The following is a 27,515-nucleotide window of genomic DNA, read 5'->3' as shown; positions in this document are numbered from 1 at the left end:
AAATGATTTCATTTTTTTAAATGGGAAAAATGCAAAATCACAAAATGACAAAGAGAACAAATCTTGAAATTAAAGTTTTCATTGGTTTAATTGTTTACATTTTGGGTAAGATGGAAAAAAAAATTAAAATCCAGAAAATTCACCATTTACAAAGAACCCTACACACCTAAAAAACTGTGTATAAAAGAGATGTTTTATTAACAAGAAAATCCCAAATATTCAAACATTCAAAATAAACTCAAACTCATTTTACATCTAAAACTTTTCTCATAGTAGTTCTACAAATTCTTAATACTTACCATTGTCATCTTCAATGTCTTTCAGGTTTTTCAATGTTATTCTGGATTTCTTTCCACACTGTGGACAGGAGTCCTCTGCTGGTGAATCAGACTGATCTGAACTTACACACTGTTTGCAGGACTCATGTCCACACATGAACTGGACTGGATCCTTTAAAACCTCCTTGCACACTGGACAGCTGGATTAGATGGGAGATGAAGAAAACATTTCGTTATTATTGTGCGTCACACACAGTGATATGACTGTATCTGAGGCAGCGTTTGATCTACAAACAAAGAAATTATTCTCCTGTATTCAGAAACCTGTTGGTCTGGAGATTTATATCTATATTGCTATGGAAAATAAACAGCCTTAAAACATCACCTTCACACACCATCAACACCACATGATGCAGAATTCATAATTGAATTTGTGACTGTTGGAAAACATTGATCTATTTTCTGCATGAAAGCTCATTGTGTCATATGCTGTGGGAGTGTCTGGTCGGGCGTGGTCCAGGTTCCTGTTATCCGTCCCTTGGGGTGGAGTTGGCCAGCTCATCACCTGCTTTCAATCTCCGGGGCTCCACCTACAGGGTTTTTAAGCCAGCACTGCCTGCCACTCCTCGCCAGTTCGTCCTGCTAACATCTGTGATTCACCACCCGTCACACTCACTAGGAATGCTGGTTCTGTTTCCGTCCTGTTTTCCCGTCTGCTTGGAACCCGAGGACCCCAGACTCAACTTCTCCTCAGCCTGCCCTTCAGTCCGTACTTTCCACCTCCCTGGACACCTTGGAACCTGGACCGGACTCTCCACACTCTCGACCATCTCTGGAATGCTCTCACGGTAGCCTTTTCCCCGCCTAAGAACCGGGGTTTCCAAGTAAGCCCAAGACTATCCACTGGCACTACGTACCTCTGCCCCTTTCTCATTTTTTTCATTCAGTAAAACCCTTCTTCTGTGTTTACAGAAGTTCCGTTCGAGTTCTCCCTGTGCTCTACGCCCGTTTCTCCGCCCTCGGACCTCCCTCAGTTTCTGCGAATGGTTTCTGTTAAACCTAGTCTTGTTTACGTTTCTTTTTCCTTTCAATAAATTATACATAGTTCAAGCAATTGAGTCTGCTCTTGAGTCCACTGCATCCTTGTTTGTGACACATTGTTGTTACTAGATCAAGGTTTTTCTTTGAAAAAGCTATCTATTGTGTGCCAATATCTATTGAGGCCACATAACTGTTTCCCAATTAATCTGTTCTATGACATTATTCCAAAAAGCCTGCCTTTGTGTTCACGAGCAAACTAGATTTAGTGTAATGTTTCTGTATGAAAGAAAAGGGTTTTCCTGGTAAAATCCCATGCAGCTAAAACGTGCTGAACAACTGCACTTAACAACACAGACAGTTGAAGAGCATATTGTCTCATCAAATTTGGGGCCCTTGAAGATTTCTTTTTAGGCTAAATTTAATGAAGCATTAAGCATTACTCCACCAAAGTGACTGTGAGTGCTCTGAAATCGAATCCAGTTTTGTATTATGCTTCTTAAGGTGAAATGATTATAACTTTTTCAAGGAATCAAAATCTGAATCGTAGCATGAGCGAATCACTCAGGACTCACTCACCCCCTCCCTCCTGGCTCACAGCTTCTTCTTCTTGGTTGGCAACTAATGTTAAGGCGCATTACCGCCCCCTGGCTCACAGCTCAGTGGACATTTACATGAGAAAATATATATTTGACACATTTGAAGAAAATACTAATAAAATAAAATAAAAATAAATAAAATAAATGTTCCCTTTAGAATTTTCCCCTCGTTTTTCCTCCATGAAAAGAGAAACAAATTAGGTTTGAGTGAAAATGTACATTTTTTGCACTCTCTGGGCAACTGACTAAGTGACTCAAATGACACAAAAATCCGATTCAATTTGGTGAGTGACTCATTAAAACTCGATTCAGTAAAAAGAATCAAATTTACCATCACTATGATGCTCATACACAACTTTGTGATCTGTAGTGAGAGTAGGGAGTAGGGAAGAAGTGGGAAAGAACCAGGAGAGGTGGAGGTACGCTAATCCTCTGACTATTAGTGCTAAAAGTCTACTCCTCAGTATTATACTTCGGATGGGAACATGTTCAGTGCGGTTCAGCACTGCTGAGAGGTGTGTCGGAGGTGTAACGTACTTGCATTCCTGTGTGAGTTAAAACTGTGTGCGTGGTTACCACGTGAGTATTGTAAGATAAGAATGATGTTTGTTTAACTTTATCTGTGTTTTTTGCTAAGTAGCTAGTCCCATTACTATCGCTAAGATGCGGGAGAAAAATCATTTGTGGTCTTAGGGTGCCATCTAGTGGCTATGTCATTATAATTTAGATTGTATAACATTACGCTGAAAACCCACAGTATAGTGTAAGTAGTATAGTGTTATACATAGTGGTTTATACACATATTCGTTCTTTCTGTTTACAGATGACCACACACACACACACACTCACACCCCCTTTACCTGCATTTAAATATATTGTAATTCAATCACATCCTGTTTATGCCATCTGCCTTCTCCTTCATTAAACTTATTTGAACTGCATCACTGTGGAGTACCATTCCTTCTGACCGAGGACGACTTAGCTGAAGCGTGATCGGCAATCAGTGCAATCATATATTACAATTAGCATACCTGGAGAAAAGAGGAATGATAGTCAGTGGAAACAAGACAGAACGGTGAGAAAGAGAGGGAGACATGTGGAAGGGTAAACATGCAGAGATAGTGAAGGTGGATGAGTTTAATACCTGGGATCAACCATCCAAAGCAACAGACAGTGCACAAGAGATCTGAAGCATAGAGTGATGGCACGGTGGAGCAGGGTGGAGATGAGAGTCATGGGTAATTTGTGATAGAAGGGTAACAGTAAGAGTAAAAGGGAAGGTTTACAAGATGGCAGTAAGAGCTGTTACAATGTACGGTTTAGAGACGGTGACTGAAAAAGAAACAGAAGGCCGAGTTGAAATTTTTCATTGACAGTGAGCAGAATAGACAATATCAGACATGCGTACATCAGAGGGACAGCTCAGGTTTGGAGACAAAGTTAGAGGTAAGGCTGAGATTGTTTGGACATGTGCAGAGAGAGGATGGTGGATTTACTTGACAAAGGACTCTAACATAGAGCTGCCAAGCAGGAGGAAAAGAGGAAGACCTCATGACCATGGATGTAGTGAAGAATGACACGCAGAGGATTGTTGTAAAAAAGGAGCATGCTGGGAGCTTTATGTGACTCCTAAAGAAGATGAACACAGCCTATATAGGTGCTGTTTTTAAGAGGATCAAATGTTTGCTTTTTCAGATGGGTTTGAAAACTCAATGTGAAAACATGTCTGGGTGGAGTGTACACTTTGTTTCCATGCATGCTATGATTTGGGTAACTGGGTAAATATTGGGATCAAATTGAAAATTGAACTGAATAAAATTGCCATGCAAAAATACAGAAAAATCAACATGCCACATGTGAAACTGCAGGTCAGTCAGTCTGTCACTTAATCTTTAATGTGCTAAATTTATTCCTTTGGGGGAGAAAAACTTTACCTTTGTGTCTTTCCAAAATTAGCTGGCTGGTACATGGATCCTTCACTCTTTATAGAGACAACACTGGGAGCTCTGGACTCAGTTCCACTAAAAACGGAAATATTTGTATTTATTCCACAAACAAGAAACCATCTGTGTTTCTATTGTATTTGTTTCCAGGAAAAGTGAAATAAGAATAACTCTAACAAATTAATGGAAAACATTTTAAAGTACAAAATAAGGATTACCCCTGATGTTGCTTGTCACCAAAATTAGCTGGCTGGTACATGGATCCATCACTCTTCATAGACACAGAGCTGGGACCGGGAGAGTCATCTCTATTCTTCTGTGAACTGTTCAGAATAGGATATGAATCTTTTTTTTTTCTTTAAAAAAATAGCAGTGAACCTTGATCCATGATGGACCTCTGAGATAAATGCTAATAGGATGGCAGAAAAGGAATGTGAAGGCAGGTGACAAATGAAAGGAAAAACAACAATATGTTGGTGCGCTGGTTACAAGAAGTGCATCAAGTGTCTTGTGAACTTTACGTGAGGGTGAACTCCATTCTCCTAAAAGATTTCCTTCTCACCTGATAAAGAAGCCCCAAACTTTTCCACAGCTGTTCAGCTGTTTGAGATCAGGCAAACATGTTAGACCAGAGTAACATCATTTTCATCCTCATCAGGTTATTCAGTGAGACCTCGTGTCATGTTCTATCACTCAGAACAACTCCTTAATAATTTATAGACTCTTCCCTCTAAGGGGGTCCAAATCCTGGCAGCATAACATAGCCACTTTTTCCTTTAATATGTCACCTGTAAGTATTAAACAAAGAGAGCTCTGTGTAGATAATAAACTGTAACCACACTGCACTAAAAACCGTTTTCCAATGTAGAGTTTCTTTATTTTTGATTGGAGATACCTGACTAGCAGCCCACTGCGGGAGCTGATTGGCTGTTTGGAGAGTGAGGGGGCAGGAGTCAGCTTGTTTTCTCTTTCTTGTCTCAGACATTTCTGCAGCTGAAACACAACTAACAGGGAAAAAACCAGAGAATAGTTTGTAAATGATAAAAATCCAGCTGTACAGACTTCATACAGTTTATTGGCAATTCCAGTGTTAAAGATCCTTCTTCCTGAACCTGAACTGAGATGAGCTGCAGTGACAGCTGGCAGCCTGTAGGTGGCAGCAAGATCTCATCATTATTTCCCCTCCTAGACCCTAAATATACTTTGTTAATATTCAATAAAGTTACTCTTTATTTACAGATCTAATATTTTTTGGTAATCACTGCACTGTCAGGTAAGATTTAAGATTATCTAGATTACTAGTAAATCACCAGCAGCAGTGGGTGAGTAAAGTGAAGTGGTGCGCCCCTGGACCTGTATCTATTATCGGCACTGGAGCTGTGAGTACAATCAGAACTGTGAAAACTAAATTGATGAGCGTGTTTGCCACTAAATTTGCCCGGGATGTAGATGCAGAAACTCTTGCTCCGTTAAGGTCTTTTGTTTACACGGATGATCAATGACAGCGTGAAGGTGAAGCAGGTATTAAAAACAAGTTAGAATATCTATTTCAATCATACTATGAAGCAAGTCAATGGAAAATGGAAGTAAAAGACTTACAATGCGAATTTGACTCGGTTTTATAACGTTACTGGAGTGTTTACAGGGTTAAACGTGGACATATGGTCGCTCCTAAATAGTAAATTATAAAAAGAATCAGTTTGAATTCGTTTACGCTGAGTCGCTGTAAACTGTGAAATCTGCTGCTGCGATGATCCTTCTTATGTGCGCAGTTACTGCAGTAAAACAAGATGTCGGCTGATTTAAAAAACACGCATCGCTCTGCCCGACAAAAGTCGACATAAAGCAGGAAGATAGACGGCGACTTACTTTCACGCCATAAGAGTTTTGAAGTCTTTCTTATAACTCAGTCAGTTATTGTGAAGGTTTCCTGACTCGCTGCTGCACTAAAGAATGGCACAAACTGGAAACTCTGTGTGTGTGTGTGTGTGTGTGTGTGTGTGTGTGTGTGTGTGTGTGTGTGTGTGTGTGTGTGTGTGTGTGTGTGTGTGTGTGTGAGAGAGCGTGTAGGGCTTGCTATTGTTGTTGTTGTTGTTGTTGTTGCATTTCTTTAGTTTCACTTTCGTTTTTATACTCTTTTATGCGCCTTTTTTGTCTATCGGATCTGTTGCTGATTGGACTGGATCGTTAGAGTCACATTAAAAATATATACTTTTGAGAAAAAAGTTGAAATTTTATTTGTTGTTTCAGGACAAACTGCCAAAGCTGCTTATCTGTCTACAAAATACCTTGTTTAGATGAATTAGTGAAACCTTACTTCATAATCAGTTTTTGTAACAAAGACATTTTTTTTTTAAATTAAAAATAAAATTACAAATATTAAAAAACATATTTATAATATAATAATATAATATTTATTTTATTTATAATATTTCTCTTTTAACACATATTATGTGTTGATCAGGATAAAGACATTGAAAAGAAAAACTGGTGCATCTTGAAAGAGTGGATTTGTAGAAAATTAAATGTCTGGTAATGGACAGATGCAAGTTTATCAATAATGACGATGGTTAAACCCTAAGGCAATAAAGAGGGTGATGATAAAGTGGCAAGAGAAGAGTTATTTAAACATATTTTATATTTTCAAAAGCATCTTTTTTTCCCTTCAGGCTTTTAGCTGAGTCATCATGAAGTGTTCACTGGAGCCTTTTGTGGCTGGTATCTGGAATTGGTTGGATTATAGGAACTCGATAAGTAAGTATTAAATCTGGTTCTTGTCATTCTTTCACTGAATAGAGAGAACACGACTCAGTTGGTCAAAACATTTATAATTATTTATTCAGTCATCTTCTGGAAGAGAGAGACATGTATGGGCTCAAAATGCTTTTTTACGCACACAAATCTTTTTTACACATACAAAACTGATTTACAAGTACAAAATATTTAAGACCACATTTTGAGCCCATAGGACATGCACAGCCCAAAGCCAGTTGCAAATCTCTAGCATTAGAAACCAAAAATGTGTATCATATAGGTGTTATTTTGGTCCTTTACACGTCACACATAGATTCAATAAAAATAACTCATTCTGAGCTAACTTGATGTGTGTGTGTGTTACTTAGTTCTGCTTTTTCTCCCTGTACATGACTGAATTAACTGAAGTAAACTGAAGCTAATGACAAATCAAAGGTGCATCTATGTTCCTTACCTAATGTGTGGTTTCTACACAGCAAATTCAAAAGTGTTAAATGTTTTGGTGTTAATAGTCTTCTTGCAAAAGTAGAGTTAATTTTACTCTAAGTAGAGTCATATTCTTTTAATGTAACTCTGAGGTGTAAATAAAATCGAGTGTTAAAAATGAGTGTTTCTCTGTCAAATCTGGAGGTGTTACAATGGAAACATTAACTCTTGACCTCTTAACTCTGAACTCCTACAGGGGCTATGACACCAATAGAGTAAATTCACAGACTCCGCCCCCAGCACGGCTCCAATCGAAGCTGAAGTGAAGCCGTTTCAGAACATTTTGCTCTACATATTTGAGTTGTTTGCCATGCTTGGTAAGTCATTCTTTCAAAGATTGTTTCAATTATTATTATGAGCTTTTACTTCTGTGGCTCTTTGGAGTTGAGACAAAGCTGTGTGAAAGGCATTAGCCGTGTTGCTCGGTGATAGCATAATATTCTGTTTTAGCTAGCTGAAAGGTATTGTTTGCGGGCAAATACCACAGCCTTGAAAAAAAGCTTGCATGTGAATTTTCAGTCAAACACACCTAAAACAATGTGTAGAATGTGAAATGTTGGTATAATGGTGCTACTTGAAGCCTGAAACCGATCGCCCATAAAAAAAACAAAAAAAAAAAACACGAGCAAACAGCAGTAGCAGACGTCCTGACTGGATTCTACGTTAGCATAGATCCCTCCAGAGTTTTGTGCACACGGTTTAGGTAAAAATTAAAAAGGTTGAGGTTTTACATTTAGTTCAGTATTACCTGTTGCCTGTGTCCTTGTCTTTTGGGAAAATACTTTACACAAGTAATGGCTCAAAGAGGATTCCTTTTTTTTTTTTTAATGTGCTGCAATTGTTTACTGGATTATTTGTGCCATTAATTAGTGTCAACTAATTTTTATTCAATCTCCGCACAGGATAGGCTTGTGAAGATGGAATATGGGGGAGAGCAGAAGTGCGTTGAAGTTCCACAAAGGGATGAATGAAGGACATGCATATTGTATTGAAGAAATAAGTGATGAGAATGCTGTTATTTGCATTTACCATGTCAGACCTTTTGATAAACAAAATTCTAATGAAAGTGAGAACATGTACACTGTTACATCTTTCAGAAAATGTTTTGAAATTGTGGTGCACAGTTCAGAATAAATGATTTTCAAAAACTATTGCATCTTTTTAGTAAATGTTTATTTCCAAAAGAAATTTCTAGAAGTTCAGAACAGTAAAATTCCCGCTTTTTAGAATGAATTAGAAGATAACTCTTACGTAGTTAAACTAAAATACTCTTTGAGAGTTAATATATAAACTCTTAACACCAAGTGTTAAATTATCAACTCCAGACAGATTTGGTGTTTAACACTAAATCAGAGTTAACGTACCAACTCTCCAAAAAGAGTTAAATTAACACTCTCTGGTGTGGACCCATATAGACACTTTAATAGTGTTGAAATCAAATCCGACAGTGTTAATTTGGACATGCTGGATTTGCTGTGTATAATCTCAAAAATCAGGAATGTAAAATAACTCAAAACCCTGTAATAACTATAATTAGTTGACTCCCGCGGCAACATTATTTTGCGTTTCTACCTTTAAAAGCCGGAGAGCAGTCAAATGGTGGAAGTGGAAGCTAAATTGGCTAGTCATTCATATGTATATTAGGTTGTTACCTGGGAATTCTGGAGGGAGGGGAGTGGGGGTGTGTGATTGAGGGGGTGGGGGAGCTGCTAAAAGCTGTGCACTTCCTTTTGTGTTTCATCTTGATGCATTCTCAATCATCCAGGGAAATAAATCTCCAAAAGTCACCAACTTGGAGTGTTACAGTTTGCCATCTTAGGGAGAAATCAACACACATGGGTGTATGTCCTTTGTTGCTGAGATTTATTGATAAAAACAGTACAAAAAACCAACCATTTGTACACATATTTACAAATAATAATAAAAAGCGAGTGAGTACATTACAACATTTTCAGCAATCACTCACAATCCTGGCATCCATCACATCCACGCCACACTTTGTTTTGTTGTAAAGGGTGACAGTGTTTGGCTTCCTTTTGGTAGTGTTATCAGTCTGAACCACGCTGTGCATGCTGCTTGACCTTCCCATTGCTCACAATTTGAATTTGTTCACACTGCAGATGAGGAGACTGCTTCTCTACCGAAAAAGAGAGCTTGTTTGGGGACTGAGACAGCGAAAGATGGCACAGTGTGGCGTGAAGAACAGGTGGGGACCTGTCTCCCTTTCACCCCAATAGAAGGTTTTCCGTCTAAGAAGTTTTTGCGCAAGTGAAAGCGATGTGAAAAAATTGTCCGTGGTAACATTTCTGCCCTTGTCTAGGAATGGATCCATCAGCCTCATTACTACTGTGGCAGGATGAATGTTATCCCTCAGTCCAGCCCACTTTCAGCCTGGCCCATTAGGGGGCGCTGGTATAAATAGTGGCCATTTGAGTGTCTCTGCATTGCTTGCCTGTGATCTCCTTTTTGGTCACCTGACTTCCCCTCGGTGTGGTAGAGATCATTTGTGGGTTACTCCTCTGAAGTCTCCATCGCAGCTGGTCGTAGCTATAGAAGCCTCCTGAGCTATTCTGCTTACGTTCTATGACACGGCTTACTTGGTATGTAATCAACTTTTGTTACGCTCTCTGCCTTCTATTGTTCTTTTATAGTAATTATTTATTATGTTTCGCAGGAAGTGTGGGCCTTAGTTTTGCACCAAGCTACGTGAACTGAAGTGCTGCTGTTTTGCCTTGCTGTGCTTTTATCGTCTGTTCCCGTTGTGAGATTTCTTTCCCCGCTGCTGTCAGCTCTTACAGTGGACGTCGGCGTGGACAACGGCCATATGCATGCCGGTTACCGGAGTCAGCTGGCGTGCATATTGATTGACTGTTAACTTGTCATCGTGTGACGGCAAGTTGGAGCAGTACGGCGATTCCGTTTGCTCCAGATTTTAGAGTTTTATCCAGATTGTATGTTGTTTTATTGCTTTTGATTTGTAGTTTGGATTTTTGTTACACCACTGGTGGGAGGCCCTTTTTCTAGCTGTAGATCACCAGTGTGGTCTTGCAGTTGGGTTATCCCCCGGTGCTACACATTAGTTGTTGTAATATATTAAAATTTTCTTTGTTTCTTTTATTCAGATGCGGAGTGCCGACGTGGAGGAGACTAGGGTGCCTTGGTGGTGGGATCCCTTGAGTGTACACACCTGCCTTGTTTAGTTTATTAGTGTGAGTGTGTGATAGTGTGCTGCACTTGTGTTTTGGGTGTGTTTTCTTTCTTTAGTTTGTGTGTGGCATCCCTGCCCCTCCACTGGTAAGCCTCAGCTCTGAATACCTTTTTAAGCATATTTGTACTTGAATATTTATGATTGTGCTTTTATATGGTGTTTTAAATAATTATTAATAAATTGTTAATTTGTTGATCATTGAACCTCGTCTCTGGATTGAGTATAGCGAACCTAAGTGCCTTTCTGGTGATTTAGTGTTACTTTCAGTATTCTCTGGGTGAAATTCCCAGGGTGGCGTTGTCTTTTTAAAACTGCAAAGAGTATTTACTTTATATCCCATCCTCATCTCGCCACACTACATTTTCAGAAAGTCTCTCCCCAGTGGGACGATTGGGGTCCTTGCCAAGATATGGGAAGACATTGCAAATGTACTTGGATTTTAGGTCGCAAGCCACCCAAAACTTGATCCCAAACTTGTCAGGTTTACTTGCAATATACTGCAGGAAACAGCACCGAGTCTTTGATGGGAAAAGCTGTTCATCAACGGTGATATGTAGACCAGGGTTGTAGCACGTGATGCAGTTGGTGACAAATGATCCCCACACACTGGAAATTGCAGCAAACTTGTCAGTCTTTGCTCGATCACAGCGGGTGGACTTGTCATCAAAGCGTAGGTGTTGCATGATGTCTTGGAAGCGGTTTCGTGCCATAGTTCCAATTATCTGTGGGTTTCCCAGGTTTGCTGACCAGCAGTCATTTACAGATGGAACCCTGTAAACCCCCCGCAAGATGACAATTGCAATAAATGCCATTAGTTCAGGGAGGTCCATGAACCAATGAACATGCTCCGTTTGCTGTGCATGTTGAATAGTCCATTCTTGAATGCTATGAAGCATGTCAAGAGTGATGAAACACAGGAAGCTCTGAAGGCGACTCGAGATACTTCTCCTGGCCTTAGCCGTTGGCTCTCTATCTGCAGCGTACGCTTCTATTGGGGTGAAAGGGAGACAGGTCCCCACCTGTTCTTCACGCCACACTGTGCCATCTTTCGCTGTCTCAGTCCCCAAACAAGCTCTCTTTTTCGGTGGAGAAGCAGTCTCCTCATCTGCAGTGTGAACAAATTCAAATTGTGAGCAATCGGAAGGTCAAGCAGCATGCACAGCGTGGTTCAGACTGATAACACCACCAAAAGGAAGCCAAACACTGTCACCCTTTACAACAAAACAAAGTGTGGCATGGATGTGATGGATGCCAGGATTGTGAGTGATTGCTGAAAATGTTGTAATGTACTCACTCGCTTTTTATTATTATTTGTAAATATGTGTACAAATGGTTGGTTTTTTGTACTGTTTTTATCAATAAATCTCAGCAACAAAGGAAATACACCCATGTGTGTTGATTTCTCCCTAAGATGGCAAACTGAAACACTCCAAGTTGGTGACTTTTGGAGATTTATTTCCCTGGATGATTGAGAATGCATCAAGATGAAACACAAAAGGGAAGTGCACAGCTTTTAGCTCACACCCCCCCACTTCCCTCCCTCCAGAATTCCTAGGTAACAACCTAATATACATATGAATGACTAGCCAATTTAGCTTCCACTTCCACCATTTGACTGCTCTCCGGCTTTTATAGGTAGAAAGGTAGAAGCCTGGGGATGCTAGTGTCAAGTCTCTCATTCTGCAATTTTAAATGGTAAATGGCCTGTATTTGTATAGCGCTTTATTTAGTCCTTTAACTTCAACTTCAGCTGTAGCAACCTTCAGCAGTTCATTAACTCCATCTGGTTGAGTAAAATGTCACTAACTTGCACGACACCTGCTATAAACTGTGCACATATGGAAGCCAATCAGAGATTGTACACTGTTAAACTTTCAACATCTGAGTTTATTATTAGCTGTTGAGGTTAAGCATTCAGTCAACACAGAAACACTGGGAAGGATGTCTTTTGTGGGGCGATCGTGGCTCAAGCGTTGGGAGTTCTCCTTGTAATCGGAAGGTTGCCGGTTCGAGCCCCGGCTCGGACAGCCTCGGTCGTTGTGTCCTTGGGCAAGACACTTCACCTACCGCCTACTGGTGTTGGCCAGAAGGGCCGATGGTGCGATATGGCAGCCTCGCTTCTGTCAGTCTGCCCATGGGCAGCTGTGGCTACAACTCTAGCTTGCCTCCACCAGTGTGTGAATGGGTGGATGACTGGGTGTGTAAAGCGCTTTGGAGTCCCTAGGGGGGGACTAGTAAAAAGCGCTATACAAATACCATTTTGTTCTCTATAAGGACCAGCGATGGATGTGGGGCTGAAGCCTTTAGGTTTATATTGTTAAAAAGTAATTATGAGAGAATTTGTTTCAGGTCATTTTTCAGAGTAACATGAAAGTAACATAATGAATAATGTAACAAATTAATTTTTAGTAAACTACTGCATTACTTCTAAGAAAGGTGTTCTGTGTAATATATCACCTTTCTTGAGTAATAACCTCAACAGCGGTAAGCACAGATAATTTTTGTTGATGATGAGAAACGCAAACATACTGCTCATGTACATGCACAACATTAAGTTGCTGTTTTTTAAAGTTTTAAAATCCGTGTAAAATTAAAAGTCAAATGAACAAAATGTGTGTCAAAACAAGCATTTAGCTCGATTTTGAATTCTCTGGTCTCTGCAGTAACCTCTTTGTGGTGTATTTTTGATCAATTTAACCGATGTTTCTTTCCTATCTTCCTATCTAAACAGTCAAATATTAAGCACAGACCAGGGGCGATTCTAGGATCAGAGCTTTGGGGGTGCTGAGCACCCAGAGAGCTGCCCAGCCAGGTATGATAAACTTTACTCGTCACAATGAGACGTCTTTCCTGTCTCTGTCAGTCCCTGCATCCTTAAATGTCTCCAGTTGTCCCGAGTTCCCTCTGACTGTCACTTTGGTGCATTTAAACCCCTGTTCCTCCCTGTCCTCATCGTCTGTTGTCCTTGTCTCCGTTATCAGTCATCATAATTTTACCATCTCTGTGCAAGTCTACAAATTTCTTTATTAAATCATAAGATTCTTAAATTCATCAAGTCTCTCTGTGCCTGCGTCCTCGTCACAAAACATGACATGACTGTTTTGTACATTTTAACACAATTGAATCCCCACATTTGTGAAAGAAAAGCAAAACGCTTTTTTGAAAAGTCTGTAAACAAAACCAACAAATCTGATCAAGGTTATTTAAATGCTGCAAAAGAAGAATGGATTGGAATAAAAAAAAAAAATACATATCCTAACCTTAATTACTGGGGGAGAATAATGAATGATGCTCATAGTGAGTAAAAAGTAAACTGAGTAAACAGAGATTCACTTTTAATGTGTGTGTATAATATAATACAGACACATAAAAAACACTCCCAAAACAGAATAAATTATTACAAATAAAAATCTTTATTGCAGACACTAATTTTACTAATCTAATAACACTAATTTTGTGTTGTAAGATTTATGACTTTCATGCTTTCATAGTGGTACTTGGAGAGCTTGGCATTTTATCAGGTGGTACACACTGTAAAAAGTTTGAGAGACACTGATACGTGTCTGTGTGCTTTTGGAAAACATTTGAAGCTGCTGTACAGAATCTTTGAAACAAGCTTAAAACATTTTTAGAATATAAACAGAGCATCTGCTTCTCCTTACAGCTCCTCGCTCCACCAGGGCTGTTTGGCACTTTCTGATAGTGTGCAAATGTGACGTATGTACTGCGGCAGTCATACAGACAACTGGACGGTCCAAAAGTTGGCCTACCTATTACTGGCTGAGGTTTTAGTAGAGTTGTGGCTGAACCACATAAAAATATATCATTAATTTTAATCTCCCCAATCAATGATAATGTTATGTTGGAATGTTGTTAAAGAGGGTCAAAAATGTTTCAACCCAGTTTGTTTTGCAGATTCTGTATAGCAGCTTTAATATAGGGAGAAAACAACTTCCTGACTGTGTGAGTAAAATCAGGTTTTTCCTCTTTGTCAGTTTAACAGTTTCTGTTGTGCCTGTCACTGTTCCCTGTTTTCTTACCTGGTTCTTCCTGACCTTGTACTTTCTCCTCACGTTCCCTCTTTCCTCTCTCCCTGTTTTAAGCCAGGCACTTACACCTCCGCTCTGCTGTGTCTCAGCCACCATCGCGCTAGCAGAAAGGGCGCTAGAGACAGAGTTGGTGAGAAGCGAGCTGGAACAAACCATTTGGGGGGGGTTATCTATACTTTTGTTGTTAAAATATTACATCTCAACAAAGTACCGTATGCTTTTTATATTTTTAGCAGTGTGTAACACAAACAGCAAATATTGTCAAAAAAAAGTAAGAAATCTTTGGGGGTGCTTTGATTCATTTTTGGGGGTGCTGAAGCAAAAATGCTGAAGCACCCCCAAAAATGGGCTAAAATCGCCCCTGGGTGAAATACAAACGTAAACTCAAAAGGAGTCAAAAGTGGCCGGTTGTATTTCAGACCTCAGTGGGTTAATCCAACGAATCATGAAAAATGAGGTTTAAATTTTTGTTCATGACAGTGCAGATTTCTGACATTTTGTGTAATTTAAGCTGTAACAATGTGATTGTTAGACTTGTGTTTGTAAACAAACTGCCCATTGTTGTGTAGCTTTCTGGATTTTATACTTATTAGGCTACATATTTATTTATTATACAGGCTATACAGTGCATAAAATCAAAACTCATATGTTTTATGTAACTAAAGTGTTTAAGTATGTGGGCTACAGACAATAATTAAGTTATAGACTATATTTACATGAAAAACATGTATACTTACTGCATTTGAATCATTTTAACCATATGTAACCACCTGCATGTGTGATTGGGAAAAAAAGGCTTTGATTTTGCCACCCCACTTGATTGCTTTGCCACCCTAAGAAAATTTCTCTAGCTCCGCCCCTGGATGTGTGGGCCTTTGTAGTACAAGTAATTTTCTAAAGATACTTGCTGTAATTCCTTGTGTTTAAATTGAATTAAATAACCAAAGCAGTCAGCAGCACAGTGTATGGAATTAACCAAAACATCTATTCTGTGTTGAAAGAACTGAAGCTAAACTAGTGGCACGCTGGAGTCCGTTTTGTGTAATACCAACTTGTAACACAAGATGGTGCAGTGATGACATAAACTGAAAATGTCACTCTGTCAGGCATAAATAAAACTTTGAAATTTGCAGTGTAATTAAAAAAGAATATCTTAAAGCCAGATATGTAACTCTTCTGTGTAATTACTGTTTTTTCATATAATTAAAGCTGACACAGAAAGTAATGAATGCAGCTTTTTAGTGGATACAGGATAAACTCACTTCTTATCAAGACACGTTTTAGGAATCTAATGATTTATTTTTAACTGATACAAGAAATGCACACAGTAAAAAAAATACAGCAGGTAATGTGGAAAAATATTTATCTTACATACTTTTAATAATAACAAAGAAAGAGACACTTTCATTTCATATCATGTGGCTTTTCTCTCCTAAACCGATCTCAGCTGAATCTACACAGAGCAGCAGAAGCTCACAGCAAGCAGATCATAAAACATACAAATATAATTGATGTGGGTGGGGGAAAGGATAGTGTGTTCACATTTGGAGAAGTCCTCATTAACTTTATGAAATTTTACCTTTCACTGCTTTGTCAATAATCTCTTTTTATAATAATTTATTTTTTCTGCAGGCCTGAGTGGTCTGAGTAATCCATTGCAACAGAATGCTGCCAAAGTGTTCCTTCCTCATAAAGAGTACGTCACCTCGCTGCTTGTTCCACTTTTACTTCAGGCTGAGAGAGTAGCTTGAACTATCAAATCCGCACTCACATGCTGCTTTAAAAGTGCTGAAACCTGGATCTTATTTGCTGTTAATATATCACATCTCATTACGAAAGAATTTATTTTTGACCACAAGATGCAAATTTCAAACACTGCTGAAGTAGATAAAAAGTGCTTAGGAGACATTTCTTGTTTTTGCTGACGTGCATATAGACGATATACCGTTAAACATAGTTAATGATGTAACACACGCAGTGGAAAACAGTGCATCTCTAAACAGCAAAATACAACAACAAACTTTAAAGTGAACTTCTAAAATAGTTACAAACACAGAAATCACACAAAATACTGTTGGTGGACAAAGCAAAGGATGAATTCATGAATAATCATTTCAGCAGCATGGGTCATTGGATAAGAACACCTTGGTATTTAATGGTTAAAATTTTTACTTTAGGAGAAGCTTTTTGGAGAGATATTTATAATCAACCACAGAAAACACCTCCTGGATTTATTTTGCTGCTGCCATTTTTATAACTTTTGGTCTGAGCCTTATATTTCAAGTTTGTTGACTTGGTTTTACTTCCAACTGTTGTTTACTTTTGTTTAATTGGATAATAATAGACAATAATTACTCAGTCAGCATCAACTTCTAATAGCTTTTGTTAATGTGCTAAGCTAAATCTATTCAGTCATATAATGTGTCTATTTTTACAGGGCTGTTCTAAGAAACTCTTCCCATCACCGCACATTTGGTTTACACCTAGATATCCTTGATTTGATCCCGACAACAGACAAAAATCTGCCAACACAAACCTCTTCTTACAGCTCAACTTTATCAACCTAAAGAGGTACTTACATGGTAGTTTACATCTATATATAATTAAAAAAAACTCAAACTTCAAAGACAGGACTAACGTCCATGTCAACACTGGATGACAAAGGTGCAGAGCTGAGAGTTGAACTACAAAAACTACAAAAACACAGATGTGTTGGTAAAATCCAAGCAAACACACATGTATAATGTCACTGCAGTGCATACCTCAAACACCATGACAGGTTTATTTGTGGTATTATGCATATTATGTGTTATTGAAGTACAAGAATTAGCAAAGCAAAGCACTGCATTTCAGTAAAAGGAGCTGAGCTCCAACACCAAAATCCTAAACCTGCTTGTTGGCAGGTTTTCTCTCCCCATTCCTCACGTTGCGCCCAAACCAACTGACTGAAACTCTCATTCATTCCTTCATTTTGATAAGTTTACATTTTTACAAACACTGATATCACTGCACATTACTTTTCCTCTGTATACCTAACATCACTTACTTAAAACATATTTACAATGATGGAAACAGCGGTTACATCGCCGATTTATTATCAGCTCAGAATAAAAGTCTCTAGTCTTCATCTTTCTAATTCTGTGACTCTGTGAACAACAATGCAGTCAGACTATCAGTTTCCTTCCAATAATTTTTCATTCACAATGGCCTAATTTTTCCAGCATGAACTGAGATCTATATTTAAAATGCTGCATCCTTGCACAGCTTTCCTGAAATATTAAAAGTGTAAACTCGGAAATATTAAATATTAAGCATTTATATTCAGTAATGGCAGAAATAATGAAAGTGAGGTTATTACATTCCATTACTACATACATGTTTTTTTTACTGAATAATTATTACTTGTTGCCATGGTGAGTTGTAGCATGAGAAGGCTTTCTTTCTTTACATGCTTAAAACAGACTGAACATATTCAGAGTTGATTGAACTTGGATCGATTGTTGTGGAAAAGGGAACTCAGAGTTTATTTTTAAACTCAGAGTTTGTTGGTTCCTGGGAAAAGGTACAGACCAGATACATCAGCATATAAATATAAAAGCAAACAGTGATCCTGCCCACTAATGTGTAGGTTTCACCTAGAAATTAAGTATCAAACAATTAAGCTGCCAAGCAGCTTAATTATGTGGGTGTGTGGGGAAAATGGACTTTAGTTTTAAAAAGAAAGTTTTGGGCTTCTGTTTCTGAAAGTGGTTATTTAAATACAGAATAGTTTTGGTGGTTTAAATCCGGCTTTAGGCTCCATGTTCTGGTTCAGCAGGCCTACATTAAACTGGTGTGGTCCTCTTTATTTGCCTCTAGATTTCAGGTCTTTCTCTATCTACTTTTCTCCTGTTGAAAAGAAATGATTACTGGGAGCAATGTTTAGACCAGACTCACTAACTAAGGTTTAGTCATAGATAGTAATTGCTCCTATTTCTGTGAAAATCTACTCGTTTGGCTGTTAACCTGCCTGCAGTGAGAGATGTTTCTATGTTAGCTGACAAAACAATACAGATGAATGAGGGTGGAGAGCAACAGCAGGGTAGAGAACATCAGTGAAGGTTGTTTTGAAGGTGTGAAGGCGGATGATACTGTCAGAGGAAACTCTGTAAAAGGACAAACTTTTGGCCTCCGAATCCAGATACACCCCGACACGACTGGAGCGCAAGGCCTGAGGAGTTACATGGACCTTCTCTTTGTTGTGCTGAACAAAAAAACCCTCATCAGCAGAAATCAGACACCACGACTTGTCATTGTGTCCCAGCTTGCAATCATCAACATCCCCTTTCCTGCCAATGTTTCTGTATGTTAACCCAACACAGAAGAGCTCTGACACCTCCAACTCAAAGTAACAGCGTCCTTTTAGTCCCTGTTTACACAGAACCTGCTGACAGCAATCAAACCTCTCTGTATGATCAGGATATGGCTGCTCCTCCTCCACCCAGGTCACCTTTCTGTTCCCTTCAGAGAGCAGCAGGTTCTTGTGAGCTGTATTGGAGTCCAAAGTGAGCGCACAGGCATCTGGAGGTAAGAAAACACTTATAGAATCAGTAAATACAGTTTATGTCCACTGTTGGCAGCACTAAGTACATGGCTCCAGGGAAATAAGTCAGAGACTGAGGGAGCTGTTCTCTAGAAGCACAAAAACAAAAATCTGTATGTGACAGTTAACCTGTAGAATCTGTTCAACAAATAAATACCTTGTGTATCACTGTCAATGACTCCTAAAGAACAAACCGTAAGAGACATTACAACATTCAGCACTTCAGATTTACACAGATACTCACATTTCTTGAACCCTGGTTTGTTCCGGTGACTTCCACCATGTTCTAAACTGTGGAGAAAAATTATAGTAGTCAAGTATTAATATATCTATTGCCATATTAGTAATACGTGCATCTATTGTTTTATTGTTTTCAGCCCCCAACATACAGCACTGATATCTTGCACATGATCAAAATTTACTAACAGAAAAGTTGAAAAACAAAACAATTTTCAAAGCCGGAAACACCAGCAAAGAAAGCTCAAGGATGTGATGTTGGACTGAATTTACTCAGGTGAAAAAAATAAAAACCAAACACCAAAGCTGTAAACACTTCAGATAAAGCAAAGTTTTATTGTGTAATCTTAATCTACACAATCATTTTCCATAATCTACAATTATGGAACATGACCTATAAGTAGCTGCTAAGGTAGAGAAAACATCTACTGATATTTGATGGTTTGTTAGAGCCCCGATTATTATGAGTCTTGTTTGTCAACAATCACAAGGAGAAACATTACCTTATTTTATTTTGATTATTCTTTTTTTTAATCATTAAAATGATCATTTTAGGGAACAGACTAATAGAGTAGTTTGTATTAGACCACATCTTTTAAAAATCAGCAGAAATGGCTTCCTGGGACATTTATATGCTAACTTTGAACTTTGGGACCATCTCCATTACAGTGAATGGTACATAGGTACAGTTAATTACTTGAGCTGGCTGAGCTGGTATTGTTTATCATCCTTCAGCTCAGAGAGCTTCTTTGATCCAGTTTCTCCTGGATCGTTGTAGCTCAGGTCCAACTCTTTCAGGTGTGAATGGTTTGACTTTAGAGCCGAGACCAGAGACTCGCAGCCTTTTTCTGTCACCAGACAACCGGATAACCTGAGAAAACACAATATTTGATACATCAGAAAGTATTTTAAATAAATAAAATAATGGCAACAAAAATGAGGTTCTACGTTATAAAAGATCTTGCTCTGTTTAAATGTCCAAAGAACAGGCTCTACCAATTATGTTAAATTGCACCAGGTTTGGTGGGTTGTTAATCCATAGTGGTGTTGAATATAAGCATTAAACGTAAATGTACCTTAAAGTTTTCAGTCTGCAGCACTGACTCAACAGTCCTTTACACAGCAACTCTACTCCTGAATCTTTCAGGTCATTGTTGCTCAGGTCTAGATGTCGTAGAGGTGAGAAGGGGAAGGTGAGACCAAAGGCCAGATGCTCAACCCACTCTTCAGTCACTTTACAGTCTGCTAGTCTAAACAGGGTGATAGGTTTTTGAAGAAACAAAAAATGTTTAAAGCTACACATAAAAATACATAATGAAGACATCATTTCTATTAGCGACAGGGAGGATCTGTTCCCTCTACTTTCTATTAACATTCAAGCCAACAATCTTTCTTAACTTACAAGGCTTTTCTGCTGCTCCTCACTGCCGGTATCAGCCTCCGTCTGCCCTCATCTGATGTGTTGTAACTCTTCAAGTCCAAGACTTCCAGATCATTCTTTGATACCTGCAGCGTGTAGGCCAGTGCAGAGCAGTGCAGGGGAGTCAACTCTGTTTTTGAACGATCTGACAGTGCGAGATATTCCTGAATCTCATCTTTGACTTTGTGATCTCTCATCTCGACCATAGTCTGGAAAAGGTTGATACAGCTGTCTGGAGAGAGGTTCTTCCTTCGCATAGACTTGAGGTAAGTCAAGATTTTCTTTTCAGTATCTTGACTTTGATCTGGTGAAGGCAGCAGACTATGAAGGACTCTGCGATTTGGTTCAACCAGGAGGCCAAGAAGGAATCTCAGGAAGAAGTCCAGGTGGCCATTTTTCTTCTCCAGCACTTTGTCAACCATCATCTTTAAAAGATCAAGTAACGTATGTTCTTGGCTCTTTAGATCGAGGAAGCTGCTGAGCTCTCTGGTATCATTATTTATGAAACAGTCATAGACGTGGAGAGCTGCAAAGAACTCCTGCAGAGTCAGATGTACAAAGAAGAAGACCTTTTTCTGGGAAATGATTTCTTCTTCATGAAGTACTGTGGTGCAAAATCCAGAGTACATGGAGGCTTCTTTAATGTCAATGCCAAAGTCTTCCAGGTCTTCCTCGTAGAAGATGAGGTTGTTCTTCAGCAGCTGCTCAAATGCAAGCTTGCTGAGTTTCAGAAGAAATTCTTTGTGTGTCTTCAGAAGCTTTTCTTTGTTTGTCTCAACATTCTTGTCATATTTTCTGCTTCTACGCTTTGTTTGTGCAAACAGGAAGTGTGACATCATCTCTGTAAGAGTTTGAGGAATTGCAGTTTCAACATCTCCTCCAAAGACTTCCTGGAATACCACTGCAGAAATCCAGCAGAAGATCGGGATCTGACACATGCTGTCGAGACTCTGTGAAGACTGAATATGTTTAATGATCCTTTCAGCAAGATCTGGATCATGACTAAATCTCCTCCTGAAGTATTCAGCTTTTTGAGGGTCATTGAAACCTCTTATTTCTGTCACCATGTCAACATGTTCTGCAGGGATCTGATTGGCTGCTGCTGGACGGGAAGTAATCCAGAGGTTTGCATCAGGAAGAAGGTTACCCTGGATGATGTTTGCTAGGAGATTACTCACAGATGCTGCTTCCTTGACAGATGTTATAGTCTTAATGCCTTCAAAGCCCAGCTGAAACCTGCTTTCATCCAGACCGTCCAGGATCAGAACAATCTTGGTTTTGGTATAATCCACTGAATCTTTGAGATCAGACAGTGTGGGGTGAAATAAAGTCAGGAGCTCATGTAGGCTTTTCTCACCTGTAATCAAATTCAGCTCTCTGAAAGCAGGACTGAAAACAAAGTCTACATCCTGGTTTGCCTTCTCTTCGGCCCAGTCAAGAATGAATTTCTGCACAGAAAATGATTTTCCAATTCCTGCGACGCCCTTCGTCACAACTGTTCTGTGAGGTTTGTCTTGATCAGGCAACGGTTTCAACATGTCATTTAGGCTGATTACTTGTTGTTTTGAACTCTGTCTTATCAGTTTACGTTCGCGCAGCCTGACTTCATGCTCTTCACGTGACCTTTCACTCTCTCCAGTGGTTATGTGAAGCTCTGTGTAGATATTGTTCAGTGAACTCGGCTTGTCACCATTACCTTCAGAGACTGAGGAATATTTCTCTTTCATTGCTTCTTTTAATTTCTTCTTTGCCTCCAAAAGATCAATTTTACCTGTAATGCAGTGAAACACATCAAAGATGCTCAGGTGGTTAATACCAGATCGCTTTAATTTGGTCAAAGAAAAATGCACGATAAGAAATTCCTGACCTGATTTGGGGGTTCAAATCTTCTTAAAACTTTGAAAAAATTGGTTCATAAATTACATTAAATGGATGAAAATCGTATAAAGGTGCTTTATAAATACAGTCCAGTTACCAAAAACCTGATACTCTTGGATTTAATGTGTGTTTTTAAACTTAATTTAAAATGTAACATTTCTTAAAAGATCAAATGTATTTTTCTTTGGTTCTTTGATTTATTTATTGCCATGCAATCTTTCTTTAACCAAGTAATTAAAGACTAAAAGATGATTCCCAGCAGTGATTATGCAAAACTCTGTTAACACATTTTTTTGCAGTAACAGAGATAGTAGTGACATAAAGGATGTCAACTTACCAATATGTGTCTCTGTGTCTTTCTCTTGTTTTAATGTTTTCTTGGATTTCTTCCCACACTGAGGACAAGGACAGTCTGCTGGTGACACAGACTCATCCAGGTCTGAGCTGAGACACAGTTTGCAGCACCAGTGTTCACAGCTGAGCTGAACTGGATTTTTCATGACATCTTTGCAAACTGGACAGGTGGATGGCTTCTCAGTTACTGGTCTGTAGGAGGGTTTACAAATTAGACCTTATTTTAATTAGCTAATGGATAAATGGTACTGGTAGTTGAATAAACTGGTATGAAAATGGATAAATGTTTGCTCTTAACTGTGTTACAATAAAATTTGAGAGGACAAACTTATGTAACAGACTAAATTTGGCAAATTTCGCAGAAATCACACAAATGACTTTCTTAAAAGACCCATGTAATTGTTTTTTTAATTTTTTTTATTTGAAAGTTCAGTCTCTGCCCTACAAAGGATTATTTGGGCCACATAAAAAAAGTTGATCATTTTGAGACTGAAGTCGAAATGTAGAGGTTACAGTTATTGTTTCAAGACAAACTGCCACAGCTGCTATAACCTCTGCATGTTTAGATGAATTAGTGAAGCAAACTGATCGGCCGTCTTGTGACACAACATAAACCCTGTTTATTGGACGACGCTTTAACCATTGATACTTTTGCATCTGTCCATTACCAATCATTTCATTTTATACAAATCCCCTCTAAGACGCAGCTTTCTCTAACATCTATTCATTGCCCATATATTTATCACCACACTGCGTTTATGTGCTAAAAGACCATTTTCTTCCTTGTTGCTAAAACTGACTCTGAAGTACGATTTCACTAACTCAAAGGTAGAGCTGGGCGATATAAGATTTTTTCATATCACGATATGTTTTTTTCATTTCAGGCGATAACGATATCTATCACGATATAAGCCAAATAACTATATTTGTAAGATTTAAATGTGCCGTTGCTCACAAGTAAAATGCGAAATAATCAGCAGCTTGTTTTTATTTAAATATGTATTTCCCATAATAAGTTCAATAGGGTAGATGTACTTAAGGAACATGAGACTTTTTCAGATAAATAAAGGCAAATATTGCAAACTACACAAAAGGCAGCCACTAAAGCGTTTAAGTTTCAAAATAGAACAAACGAAACAGACTACTAAATTGTCAATTCCACTTAGAAACAAAATATTAATTCTAAAAATAAATCTTAGTTTGTTTTACAGAAGAACAGACAAAACTGACTAACTTTTGTCAATATCAAATAAACTGAGAACTAAAAGGAAATTCTCAATCTCTCCTTGTTGTATAGCTTAGCTTTTCAAACAGTTTTAACAGTTACTTTAGTCTGACAAAAGCCGAATGACGAATTAGCGCTTCCAGTCAGAGACTGAGGCTACGTCCACATGTACACGGGTATTTTTGAAAACTGAGATTTTCCGTTTTCGGTTTAAAAAATAATCCCGTCCACACATAAAGGGAGAAATGAAGGAAAACGCTGCTATGAACATGCCAAAGCAGCAGGTGGCGCTAGATTCCTAACCGTGTAGAAATGTTGGCCAATCAGAAGTCTAGAAGCCTCGCTGGGAAAAAGTAAACAAAGCTGGGGCATAGAAGCAGAACCGAGTTGTATGTGTGGAGGGACAGTAACTGTGTGTATATGTAAGCATTTAAACACTGCAGAGAGTAGAATTAACCCCTGGAGGGTCTTGGGTCGATTTGTGGCTCTAGGTCCGATAGTGTATGCATTTTTCTAGGACCCTCCAGGGGTTAACAGTAACAGTATTGTAGAAATTCATTTCACCAAAACAATAACGTGGCGCACAGTGTGACGTCAAAAAATGCGCACACCTTTGACGCTGCGTTTTCTCCGTTTTTCTAGTCTACACGTAAATGCAAAAACGGAGTTTTCAAAAATATCCACCCTGGCCGGAGTTTTTAAAAATCTTCGTTTTCAGTGACCAAAAACGCCGTTGACGTGTGGACGAAAGGTGCAAACGCATAGAAAAATCTACGTTTTAAAAATACCCGGGTACGTGTGGACGTAGCCTGAGCATGCACCAGTTTATTGTATTTCCAGACTTGCTTTCGGCACAATTTACAGTGTAAGCTACTCTGTTTTTTGTCAGATTTGAAATAGCCGAAATACCTTCACACTACAGAACTTCTATGGCTCTTCCGTTCGACAATCTCTCCGGCATTGGAACCATCATCTGTTTTCTCTTCGGTAACCTTCGGTCACGCTCGGTTGATTTTTCTAGTCGGCACACTCATTTCCTCCATTACCCGGGCGGCACGGAGGCTGGCTGCTTCCCAAACAAATACACATGTGCGGCTTGGCACTTGTGCTGTACGTAACAAGTCACGTGACGTGACGCTGCGGCTGTGATTGGTTCGGCTCTGCGCTACTTAATTTGGATTGGCTGTTTTTTTTAAGAGGACAAGAGCAGCGAGGTCTATCGCGATAGTTTAATTTTTCTATCGAGAAAATGTTATATCGCGATACATATCGTTATCGTTCTATCGCCCAGCTCTACTCAGAGGGTACAACAAACATGGTAGTTTATCTTGAAACAACATAGGTATTCTCCAAATTTCTATTTTTTTCTCTAAATAGAATTACTACTTTAATCTCAAAATTTCAACTTTATTCTCAAAATGATCAATAATATGTTTTTTCCCAAATAATCCTCTGTACTGCTCTGCCTCATGTTTCCCTGTTTGACATCATTCAGCTTCCTCTCCAGCTGGATGTGATACGTCCTGTTTTCCTCTGCAGTCTCACTGAGCTTAAAACAGTTAAGTCACAGTTAAAAACAGTTTCCCCTTCCCCACTGGTTCTAGTAATAGTTGCTCATGAACAGCAGACAGTCCAAGACAATAAAGTTAGTCTAAGTCTGCAAGATGAGAAAATTATTGGAGAGACACTCAAATAAAAAAAAAGAGAACCAAGCAGGGTAAAGCAAAAACACACAAATATAGGGCTGTGCGATATGACCAAAATCTCATATCCCGATATAAGACATCTGTCGTCCCGACAACGATATAAATGACAAAAATGTAACATTTTCTGTAAATTCTGTGAATCTCGGGCAGCTCGACTTGCGTGGAGTATTTCCAGCTGTGTGTCCTTTACCTGGAGTCGAGTGTTTTAACCGATGCATGAAACTATACATTTTTAGATATAAGTTGTAAAGGCCGCCATTTTCTTTGTATTTAGCGTGCTGCGGGGAAAAGCCTGTTCTAACGTTTGAGTCTAAGGTTTATTTTTTAGCACCTGACGGCTCTTTTTTAATTCTCATCCGTAAATAATCTGCTCTTTCACGTGATTCAGTTTATTTTGAAAAGTCTCAACAGGATCTTAAGCTTTATTGTGAAAGGTTTATGTGGAACATAAACAAGCGGACACGCGAAGGTATTACCGTCGCTGTTGCTAACGACAATGCATAAAAACAGGCGCTTGTCCGTCCGTAGTGTGGTTATATTAAATATAAGAGAAAGAGAGAACTTTAAGAAATTAATATAGCCACTACAGTGACCATCCAAACGATGAAAAAATATTGCCGTAAACAGTTTATTTTGCGACACCACGAAACAAACGACAGCGTAAAATGAAACGATAGACGTTTTTATATCGTCATCCCATATATATCGTTATATCGAACAGCCCTACTCAAATATGATGGAGTGACTTACATTTTAAAACCCAAACAACTGGAATAAAAATACATTTAAACAAATGATTATGAGTAATGTACTTGAGCTGAACTTTATGCCCACAACAAATTCACATGTAATCATTTGGTCACATGGGTCTAACTAAATCTTTGGTGTCCACTACATTTCATATGGTGGATAATAATTATCACAATATTGCCCTAAATGACTGTGATATGATACATGATCAAATGTTTCATCCATACTGTCCACTTTTATCTCTAATACACGTTTCTCTGAGCCTGTTTGATTCAACGTGTTTGTCTCAGAAGCAGCATGAATGCCAGTGTCAATGCCAAGTTTGTGATCATTTCATTGTACATGCAATTCAATGCACATAAATTCAAACCAAACTGGATCGCTGATCTTCTAACTTATAAACCTAAGTAATCACACTGCTCCTCCTGGACCTGGCGTTAGTTAATTGTTAAGAGCTCCCTTTCTAGTGGCTGTTCTTTAAGCTTGAGTTTCAGTAGTGTGATAGAGGCACTTTGTAACTGAAGTCTAAACACCGGTGCCTCTTTGTAAAAGCAGGATTCACAAACCCATTACTATTGTAATCCGCACCCTGGACTCATGTTCTACTTGTCGTTCGCCAGACAGCATTCAAACCATAGCAGAGCAAAATTCAGAATTATTGCATTTCCTCTGCCTTAATGGGCTGCATCCCAATCTGCTTCAGTCATTATTAACTTTGTGGAAAGTACAGTCTTCCAATATGCCTTCATATGCCAATTCTGGGGCCTCAAAGTCAAGGTTTTGTCTGCTCCTCTCTCCTCGCCTTGATGTTCATAAGGCAGAAGTGCTAAAAACATGATTACAAGTAAATTATGAATTCCTTTCCTCAGTTGCTTTGTATCCAAGCTTAAGCGTGCCCAATAACTAATCCTCCAGGGAGAGAGCCCACTAATAATCAGGGCTGCCAGTACATCTGTCAGATGCCATAGCACCAGTCTCCTGCAAGGCACTGCACTGCTGTTTAAATTA

General features: G+C 38.8%; 1 protein-coding gene and 3 long non-coding RNA genes across 10 annotated transcripts in view; 2 read left to right on the top strand and 2 right to left on the bottom strand.

Moving 5' to 3' along the window:
- Positions 1-27,515, bottom strand: part of LOC120718380 (NLR family CARD domain-containing protein 3-like) — a 66,108-nt gene that overhangs the window by 27,877 nt on the left and 10,716 nt on the right. For both annotated transcript variants that reach the window (XM_040006904.1, XM_040006905.1), the window contains exons 8-12: positions 22,810-23,018; positions 20,577-22,365; positions 20,251-20,424; positions 19,872-20,045; positions 19,182-19,228 (exon numbers count right to left, since the gene is read on the bottom strand). In XM_040006904.1, the coding sequence (XP_039862838.1) occupies positions 19,182-19,228; positions 19,872-20,045; positions 20,251-20,424; positions 20,577-22,365; positions 22,810-23,018 (2,393 nt within the window). The remainder of the gene's footprint in view (positions 1-19,181; positions 19,229-19,871; positions 20,046-20,250; positions 20,425-20,576; positions 22,366-22,809; positions 23,019-27,515) is intronic.
- Positions 546-5,885, bottom strand: LOC120718422. Of its 2 annotated transcripts, XR_005692480.1 has the most exons (6): positions 5,728-5,885; positions 4,754-4,862; positions 4,421-4,646; positions 4,077-4,181; positions 3,850-3,936; positions 546-565 (listed from the first exon to the last, which is right to left on the bottom strand). It is a non-coding gene; the product is annotated as an uncharacterized LOC120718422 (long non-coding RNA). The 2 variants fall into 2 exon arrangements; XR_005692479.1 differs by lacking the exons at positions 546-565; positions 3,850-3,936; positions 4,077-4,181 and having other exon boundaries at positions 4,247-4,646; positions 5,728-5,883.
- LOC120718421 lies at positions 4,863-25,817 on the top strand. Of its 5 annotated transcripts, none has more exons than XR_005692476.1 (6): positions 4,863-5,379; positions 6,528-6,612; positions 13,038-13,118; positions 14,414-14,485; positions 15,988-23,654; positions 25,355-25,817. It is a non-coding gene; the product is annotated as an uncharacterized LOC120718421 (long non-coding RNA). The 5 variants fall into 5 exon arrangements; XR_005692475.1 differs by having other exon boundaries at positions 14,410-14,485; XR_005692477.1 differs by lacking the exon at positions 14,414-14,485 and having other exon boundaries at positions 4,865-5,379; positions 15,988-18,921; positions 20,322-23,654.
- Positions 9,253-10,509, top strand: LOC120718426. The gene is made up of 2 exons (XR_005692483.1): positions 9,253-9,698; positions 9,773-10,509. It is a non-coding gene; the product is annotated as an uncharacterized LOC120718426 (long non-coding RNA).

Source organism: Simochromis diagramma, unplaced genomic scaffold (assembly GCF_900408965.1).
Source record: "Simochromis diagramma unplaced genomic scaffold, fSimDia1.1 OVJJ01000141.1, whole genome shotgun sequence".
In the NCBI taxonomy this organism is placed as follows: domain Eukaryota; kingdom Metazoa; phylum Chordata; class Actinopteri; order Cichliformes; family Cichlidae; genus Simochromis; species Simochromis diagramma.
Note: the sequence above shows the minus strand (reverse complement) of the source record. Positions and strands in the feature narration are given on the sequence as shown.